This window comes from Ixodes scapularis, unplaced genomic scaffold (genome assembly GCF_016920785.2).
Source record: "Ixodes scapularis isolate PalLabHiFi unplaced genomic scaffold, ASM1692078v2 PGA_scaffold5__190_contigs__length_132052651, whole genome shotgun sequence".
Classification (NCBI taxonomy): domain Eukaryota; kingdom Metazoa; phylum Arthropoda; class Arachnida; order Ixodida; family Ixodidae; genus Ixodes; species Ixodes scapularis.
The window spans coordinates 31,092,514-31,102,142 of record NW_024609880.1 but is presented as its reverse complement, the minus strand read 5'-3'; the positions used below and the strand labels follow the sequence as shown (position 1 = coordinate 31,102,142).

Genomic DNA, 9,629 nt, shown 5'->3' with positions numbered 1-9,629 from the left:
TCAAGCGTCAAAAGCATCGTTATCGCCCTCCGATAAACGAATCTTCAAATAACTACTTCGTGCATCGCATAAATAATCCGCCAAGCTGTTTGTTTTTCTTTATGTGACGAGTATTGGTGGTGTCCACGGTGGTAATGACACAGCGCGGTACATTGGCTTGCCTCGACAATCGCTTCTGGTGAGACGGCGACATCTGTTTTTTCAGCTGTCATTTCCGCGGGCGAAAGGCGCACACCTCGCGTGCCCGATCGATGCACGCAAGAATAACCTCAGTCTAGTTAAGAGGCCATTCTTTCCGCGTCCGAGTCATGCCCCCTCCGTTACTGCGATTGTGCGCCAGACAAAGAGAAGACGAGCACGTTGTTGATAAAGGATCAAAAAAAGGACAACACGGTTTAAATTTGATACCGTCCGACTCTTTTCTTTGTCGCTTTCGATGCACGGGTATTCGCGACGACAAAGGCACACGAGGCACAAAGCAGCCCACAAGCCCGAGCAATGTGCTTTGTGTCCTTGTTCGCCGCGGCAGCTTTCTTCCCCCTCCTGCTTGACAGGCAGATTTCGGCGGCGGCGGACGGCCGTGCAGGGCCCCGCGCTATCGGAATGACGCAGCGAATTCAAACTCGGGGGATTTGCGTCGCGGTCGGCCTTGCTGGCGCTGTTTGGCCACTCGAAGCGCCGCACTTGGCAAGGGACCCGAGCGCGGCCGTCTCTTGTGTACTGCCACAAAAGGCGCCATTCTGACCGACTCAATGCAGATGCGCAGATGAACAGCGAGCGCTCGCGGCCCACACTGCGGGCCGTGACAGCGAGACAGGGCCCCCGACAACGGGAGTCGTGATAAACGAGCCCATTCTGGAGACACGGCCCGCTCAGAAAGGCCCCCATTGAAGCGCACCCCCCGAGGGTTGCATCAGCCCCCCCCCCCCTCTCCCCTCTGGCGGAAGGCGGACAATGGCAGCGTGTCCCCATTGTGTCCCCGGAGAGGGGGACATCCCGTCGCCCAATGGGACAGATCCACCTGGGGGAGAGGCTCTTTCCCGCGACCTTGGAGGAAGCCAGTGTGCGCTTGCTTCTCGTCCAGTCATGAACGTCGGTCTGCTGACGGCCGGTGTCATGCAGCATCAGCAGCACATGGGGCCGCCGCTCTCGATGGCCCTGCCATCGCAACAACAGCACCATCCTATGAACCAGCAGCAGCAGGGCGGTGGCAGGACGCCCGGCGTCGAACACATCAAACGCCCCATGAACGCCTTCATGGTGTGGTCCCGCGCCCAGCGCCGCAAGATCGCCCTGGAACACCCCAAGATGCACAACTCGGAGATCTCCAAGCGGCTCGGCGCGGAGTGGAAGCAGCTGAGTGAGGACGCCAAGAGACCGTTCATTGACGAAGCCAAGAGGCTCCGCGAGCAGCACATGCGCGATCACCCGGACTATAAGTACAGGCCCAGGAGGAAGCCCAAGCCGCCGGCACCGAAGAAGCCGGACGCGCCGTACCCGTTCGCGATGCCCGCCTACATGCCGGGCGGAATAGAGCACTGCAGGGCCTACTTGCAGCAACACCAGCAGCACATGATGATGAACGTGCCGTCGCCGCCGCTGTACCAGGAAGACAAGCGCAACGCATCCTCGCCGCAGTCGTCCAGCAGCCCGCTGCCGCCATCGGCGTACGTGTCTTACCCTGCCGACGTGAAGCCCTTCTCTGCCGATGTGAAGCCGTTCTCTGCGCCCACGTACAAGACCGCCGAACTCGGACACGCGTCCATCTACGCCGGACTCTACGGTGCTGGTCCAGGACAGGCCGGCGGACTCATGTCCGCGGGGTCCTCGGCGATGGCGGCGTACCCGACGTCGGCTGCCGCTGCGGCCGCTTACATGTACAGCTGTGGGCCTAATGGTTACGCCGCGGCAACCCAGGACCAGCGAAGAACTGTTCCAGTCATCTTCTGAGCTACCTCGTAGGTGGGTGTTTTGATTTTCCTCAGCGTCTGTAAAACAAAGGGGCCTTTTCTTTTTTTTTTTTTTCGCCATGCGGTTTGGTTAGAATGGTTCAGTCGGCTTTTTCTCCCTTTTCATCTTATCTGTGTTTACGCCAGGAGGTGGCGTGTCCTAACAGGTAACTTTTGCGGAAACGTTAGCACGCGGTCGGATGCACACGTGTACATGGGGAGGCTTAGCAGCGCGGTCGCGTATTCAGTCGCCCTTCCGGACAACGACAGTGCTAGACTCCTTCCAGATTGCGGTCATTACAATCTCGCCGATTCACTTTCGCGCGCTAAGTGGCGCCCGCGTAAGGCTGGGTGAAAAGCGCCAAACACAGTGGCGTACAAAGGGGAAAAGTTTGTGAAGCTTCACCCTCCCCCCCCCCCCCCCCCCCCCAAAGAAAAAAAAAAGTTCTTGGTTCCGCCACTGCCCAAAGGGGCAGATGGTGTGTCGCTAACAGTACACAGCGGTATCACCACGATGATTCGTAGTGCATGATTCTTATCAACGCCAACTCCAGTACGCGCTCGTTGCCCTTTTGAGGTGTTGGGCTTCGCGTGCGATCAAAGGCAGCAACGGTAGAAAGCTCGCGGTTTTGGCGGAAAGCCGTCGCGATAGTTGTAATACATGGCTTCCACATGACGTCATTCAAAGAGCGCTCCGATGACCACTAGAGGAGAGGAAGGGGCTCCTTTTCTTATCAGGGTCCTCCTTTGTGCCTCCCGGATATGCACAGACGTCGCTATTCTTCTCCAAGAAGATTATAGAAGATAACCCCGCTACTCCAAATTCTTACAAAAGGAGCTTCCCTCTACTCCTCCTACATGGTGGTCAAAGTGTGCTATGGGACGTCAGCACCCACCGACGAAAGCCTGGTTCATTCGCCTGTAAGCACACGCATGCCGAAGGCCTCGTGGTTCCGATTCTTTGTGACCTCTAAGCTGACAGCGTTGTGGGTGCGCTCGTCGGGCCTAGACACCTGCCCTGCCTGACCCCATTCTTCTCGAGCTTCTTCTAAGCGTTGTGCTTGGATACGGGTGGGAGCATGGTCTTCTGGCGTGTTACTGGTCAGAAAAGCACGTAGCTTCCACTGCGCTGTCAGCCGATGGGGCGAACGTGTTTGTTCTCAACATCCTGTTGTCACTCGCCTTCGCAACCGCTCTTTGCGTGGAGTTCATCCTGCGCGAGTCAGCAAATAAGAAATGGAATCTTGTCTCGCGTGCTTTTAACATGCCGTTCTTTTTTTTTTTTTTTTTTTTTAATGAAGGGTGTTGTGTTAAAGACGTTATGACATGACTTTTCGGCTGGTATAAATTATTTTAGATTAGGATTTTACTGATCTCTTATTGTTTAGTGCACCAAAAGGAAGGGTACAAGGTCACGAGACTGCTTTTCCGTGCGAACATGTGAAAATATGGCAAACTATTTCATACCTTTCCTTCGAAAGCTCTCTCCGCCTTCATACTGTGATAGATCCCCGGTGTTCCCAAAGCTCGTCAGCCGGCTCCGGCTCCCGCATTAGACTCGACCACCGCGTCATTCGAACCTACGTGCTCGTCAACAGTCAATCCGGCGATTATTTGGATTCGCGTTCGTGACCAATGGGTACCGTGACGGCTCTTATCATCAATTGCTAATGGCAAGGTCCATGGTGTGCTTAAACCACGTGATTTCGCTTTTGAGTTGAGGACTGAAGCTGAGGAAGAAGTTGAGATATAATTTCATGGTCCCTTTGACGAGGACCTGGGTTTTTAGGGTTCCGGGGGGAGGTGTTACGATTTCCGAAAAAAAAACAATGCAATTTTTAGTGTATTTTGGGCAAACAAGCTTCTGTGTTAATTTATAACCCAAACCGGCGAACGCGCACCGGGACCAAGACGCGGATAGACCTGGCTGTGAAGTGGGACGTGCGCAAATCTTCAAATTAAAACGTGCTCAGATTTTTTATTTTATTTTACTTTTTTTTTCTTTACAAACGATGCGTTGGTGATAATTTGCTACAACGTCAATATCCGACTCCTGTCTGGCAGAACTCGTGATAAGAGCAACACGAATACGAACAACACGGTGTCATCGTCTTTTTTTTTTTTTTTTGCTATGGTTTTAATTAGTTATTGAGCGAAGTCAGTTTGAGGCCTCCCTTGCTCGCTCGTCCACCGCTGGTCTTTGTTGGAAATCGTAAAAACATATCTTAAGTGCTTTCTTTTTTTAGGGGGGTGACAAAAAAAAAATGGGTTGTGTGTATGTTTATACAGCCTAGAACTTGGTCTGCCTCACAGGGGCGACGAGTCTTCCAGCTGTAGATGAGAAATTTAGCCAGTGCGGTAAAACCGCTAGCCTGGGGTCTTTAACGTGCATCACGCAGTAGTGATACACGACCGCACGCCGGTACGATGCTCATCCAGATCGAAACGGGCAGGGTGGGGCTCGAACCCAGGATCCCTGGGTTCTGCAGCGCGAGCTTTAGCTCCACGTGCTCCGAGCTGGTGTGCGGTAGACCACTCGGCCACCGATCCCCCCTTAGGGGGGGGGGGGGGGTGACAAAGACTTTGGAAACAGTTGCCGGTATTCGTTGCCCACAAAGAATACTTCCGGTCGGGATGTGCGATTGTCGATTTTGTCAAAGTTTCGATCGCCTCATTTCGAACTTGATCGTCATACTTTTCATTCGGGTAACCGGACATACGAACAAATGCACACAGCCTAATCATTAAAGTGAGTAAAGCGTTTGGTGAGGGCTGTGCAATAGTGGTTAGAATTAATTGGCTCTGTATCAAGGACGCTAGTGTCTGTACCGTTTAGATCTGAAGGGTGGATACGGCTGAACTCTTTTTTAATTGGGCGCTGGCTTGCGCCACCTATACCCGTTTTCACCTCAAGAACACTAGCAAAAACAGTACAACACCTCGCGGAGCATTACTAATTCCCCCCTTCATGTTTATAATTGAGATATATGTAGGTGCATTTTTAATTACGTACACGTTCCAAACGCCAAAAGCATCGCTTTTTCCTCCGACAACCAAATCTCGTAAGACCTACTTCGCGCCGCGTATGAACAATGCGCGACACTTGCTTTTTTCTTGAGGAGAAACCGGGTATAGTCAGTTTTTTTTTAAATTTCAATTAACTAATCCCTAATTAGTTAATTTAAGATCAGTTGAACGAGCATAAAAACTTTTCAGCCCCACCCTTTAAAATTTGGCTCCGAGCTTCTTGCCTCCATTAAACCATCTACCCCTTTAATTGTGTTCGCAATTTCACACTTCCCTAGATCTTTTTCCATCAATCTTCTAATCTATCCTCTAATCTTTTTCCATCAATCTTCTAATCCGCAGTACCAAATACCATCGTAAAGCCCTTAGAATCCGCTCTTCCATTCTCATCCGCAAGTACCAGCGTTCCAGCCAAATCTTAGTGTTCCCGCCGGCGATGGCTCTGATTGAAGGATAGTGGATAGACATCAAAGCAAGCCGCCTTGAAGTCTACCCACTTTCCTTCAAGCAGAGCCAATCAGAGCTCGGCGTTCTGACGTCACCAACAGCGCCTGCAAAAGAAGCAGACGAACTTGTGCCCCGCGTTCAGTTCGAAGCAATTTTCGCTCACACATGAAAGTTTGTTTGTACTTTTCCGTTACATTCGGATCCCTAATGTGGGAAACCGAAGGATCATGACACGACTGAGGATATAACACATTGAAGCGGACACTAGAGCTTTAGTATATCGTCATCGGAACGATCTACTAAACCTGCCGCTTCTCCCTTCCAGTGGCGGCAAATCAGCTACGTATAGTGTCAGCGTATTCGTTCATCGCAAAGGCGGGAAGCAAGCGTCCTTGTCGTCATTCTAGTCCTTTTGTAACGGGCCACCACCCATTACAAAACGAACAGCCGTTAGCATTCATCGGCAAGCGGAGGGGTTTCGGGACAGGGGTTTTTCTTGCGTTTTTCTGTTAATTGACAGTCTATAGGCGACGGGATTGAACGAGCTATACACCATTTCATTCCAGTATTTACAAGTCCTCAGCCACGCGTGCGATCTCCTCAACCCAGCACGCGCATGTTTGTCGCTTCGGAAAGCGAGCAAATCACGCGCCATACGCACGAAATACTGGCAATAAAACCGGCCAGGTGCACTTTTATTTTTTATTTTTTTGAAAGGTCTTACCGCTCATTTACACAGGAAGCGGATCCGCGTTCACAACGCGGTTGCAAACGCGGATCCGCTTCCAGTGTGAATGAGCGGTTAGACAGTGAATAAAAAAAGAAAAATGGTTAAAGAACAAGCGAGCAGGTGTAAGTGAGTTAAACACGACGGTGAAACAAAAAAAAAAAAAAAAAAAAAAAAAACGGGTAAAATAATCGAAACTCGGAAACCATAGTCGCCTGAAGTGAACATTCTGCGCGTGCGCGGTGGCGACAACGGCGCCACCGTAGCGGCATGACGTCACGACCGCGTAAGCATGAAAAGTATATAATAGGTAAAGGCAACAGAAATGCATCTGTAATGAAAAATAGAGCACTTTGGAATTGCAACATGTGTGAGGTGGTGAGATTGATTTGGAAAGGGGTCCTGGTGCCTGGCTTGACTTTTGGAAACGCAGTGCTATGCATGAAATCCGAAGTGCATGCGAGACTAGAAATAAAACAGCGCGGAGTAGTTAGACTGGCTTTGGGGGCTCATTGCAAAACGCCAAACCAGGGAGCACAAGGAGACATGGGATGGGCGTCATTTGAGAGCAGGGAAGCGGTGAGCAAGATAGGATTTCAGGATCGGTTGAGGCAAATGGATGGGGAGCAATGGGTACGAAAGGTTTTCAGCTATTTATACATGAGCAGTGTAGACACAAAGTGGAGACAGCGCACTAGGAAATTAAGGGGAAAGTTTTTGGGCTATAGTGGAGTTACGGAAGAGCAGGTCTCAGTTAAGAAGAAAGTTAAGGCCACAGAAAGAGATTGGTGGCTAGAGGGAATGCAGACAAAGACGGCTCTGGAATCTATAGATTAAACAAAACAGTTATTGCCAAAGAAAGCATTTATGACAATTCTAGGGGAAGCTCATTGTTGTTTGAGGCGAGGACGGGAGTATACAGAGCGAAGTACCAGGAGATGGATACAATGTGCACTGCTTGTAGAGAGGAGAACGAGACGGCTGAGCACTTGATACTCTACTTCTAAAGGGCTTCACCCTATGCCTACCGAAAACAACATAGATTTAATAATGTCATTGGGTTTTAGAGACAGCGAAGGGAGAGTGGATTTCAAGACTGTAGAGATTACCAAGCAAAGATTAAGTGAATGGTGGCAGGAATCGAGAGAAAACTAGGTATTTTCTTATTAACTGATGGCAAGGGGGTTTTATACCCTCCCTTTATTTTCAGTGCGGAGTGAATATAGCTTTCACATTTAAATATTCTAAGCTTAAATGGTAAAACAAAATGGCTAGGTGGCGTAAGCTACCGCCCGATCCAAAGGGCTCAGCCGGATTCATCCATCCATCCATTTCCATAGATCTCGGACCCAACACAAGGATTCTTTACGCCGTCTTCCTCACTAGACCGCGTACTGCTTACAGGACACGTGCTGCGTCGTCGTTCGGCTGGGACTCGTTATCAATAGGGAGTATTCACTGGCAGCCATAGCTGTGTGCCCGTCTGCCCGCGGGCTCTATGCCATATTTGAGGGCGATGTCTAGAGCGGATGCTCGAAACGAACTCACATTGATAAGCTGTTAAGACCGGCAATCTTGAACTGTGGAAGCTCGCGATCAGCACGCGCTCAGCACTGCAGTCGCGCACACAACTATGGCCACCAGTGCTTCACTGATCAAACACGAGCCCCAACAATACGCTGACGCAGAGTTCAGTTACGTCAGCCGAGCGCTTCGTCAGAAGCACAAACAAATATTTAATAACAAACAAAACACGAGGGCGTAAGTGAGCTGGTGTAGGTCCGTGCTCCGGAGCGGGAGAGTTTGCTTCGTGTATTGAGTATTTCTCGGAGCGCGAGTGACTTCACGTTCCGTGACGTCTCATCCACAAACAAGATGCCTGCGCTGTTGTCGAGACGAAGGGCGCAGCCGGACCACTGCCCCTTTTTAGTTGAATAGTGCTCGATTCAGCAGGTAGAAACGATTTGATTTGAAAGACAATACAGAAATTAGCGTTCGGGAAACAGTTTGTTCGTGCATCTGGCCTGAAAACAAATTCATCTAGGGAACGGGCGTGCCGATAGCACAGCGACAGAAAAGTTGTAGAGATGAGAAGAAAGTCGGACCGCTGCCCTTAAAATGCTTAGCCCAACGAATAAAAGTACTTTGATTGGAAAGCCGTAACATCAGCTAACTTTACGGAAAAGGTTTGTTCACGCATCTCGCCTCGCTTCCTGCGTCAACAAGCGGGCTCAATAATGTTGCCTTTCATTTCAATCTGAATAGCGTGCATGGTCAATAAATATATCGGTCAAGGTAACTTTCTGCATATGTGCTCGAAGCGAGTTTTTCAGGAATATTGAGACATTGGTAGAAAGTTCCCAACGTCACCGTCTCTTTTACTTTACACTCTGCCGCTCCACAGAGGCCGTAATTAATTTATCTTCGAAATAATTTCGACTTCTGCCACCCGTATCTACTAGAAGCAGGGTTTGTCATAGGCGTGCGGTCGGAAGTGGCTCATGCGGCTCGTCGACAGTTTCGGTCTGTCGCGTTCCTGTACGCCATGCGCCGTTTAGTTAGAGTATGAAACCCGGAGCGTCAGTAGGAGTAAAGGAGCGCGGACGCGCCCATTGCAGAATTACCCGTGACTGCGGTGACGTTGTGCTTGGGATCTTTTTTCCTGTCGTCCTTTTTTTTTTCTGTCTTTATTGCAATTTTTGGTAGTTCTACAATTGTGAAACATTTCGTGTTGTTGTCCGTATGGGTGTAGTTTTCAAACTTCGCCGCTAGGGGCGCGACGGTTGGATGTCCTTGTTTTCACATTTAAATATTCTAAGCTTAAATGGTAGAACAAAATGGCTAGGTGGCGTAAGCTACCGCCCGGTCCACAGGGCTCAGCCGGATTCATCCATTCATCCATCCTTGCTAAGAGGCTACATTGCAGAGTCTCCAACACGTGCTTGCCCGTTTGCAATACGAGGAGCCAGGAGGTGGAACAAGCGTCTGTCGTCTGCAAACGTTTCCGCTCCCTCCCGGCCACGCGACAACGCAGCGCATGCGCACATGCGAACAATCTTCGCAGGAGGCGTCCCGCCATTAAATTACAAACGCTCCCTTCCATGGTCGTCCCCCCCCCCCCCCCCCCCCAATAACCCGAAATGTACTATAACTAAAGGCTAATCCTTTCAACCGTGCTATTCCTCTTTCGTGTGGTTTACGTTCGTCCCTTCCCTCCCCGTAGGCCTGCCCTCTCATCGACTGACGACAATGGCCAGCCTCGACGATCCTCGTCGCTGATCTCTCTGGACTGCCAGCTGCTCTGTGATAGCGGAGCCTCGCGCTCTCGGACAGTGCCTCTCCCGGACCCTGCGGCCTCCGTCGCAGCAGACGGGATACGTTGCTGCAACTCGACAATCCTCCTGTTGCCGTTTTTAACTGTTGTTAACTGTACATACGGTACCGAAGAAAGTGATAATAAAGTGCCCTTCTATCTCCCA

The 9,629-nt window shown here is 50.5% G+C and overlaps 1 protein-coding gene across 1 annotated transcript; it reads left to right on the top strand.

Annotated features, from left to right (window-relative positions):
- Positions 1-1,013: 1,013 nt before the first annotated feature.
- LOC115317642 (transcription factor Sox-14-like) lies at positions 1,014-9,629 on the top strand. Its single transcript, XM_029977295.3, has 2 exons — positions 1,014-1,962; positions 9,374-9,629. Exon 1 carries the CDS (start codon positions 1,087-1,089, stop codon positions 1,948-1,950), a length of 864 nt encoding a protein of 287 aa, XP_029833155.3. The 5' UTR covers positions 1,014-1,086; the 3' UTR covers positions 1,951-1,962; positions 9,374-9,629.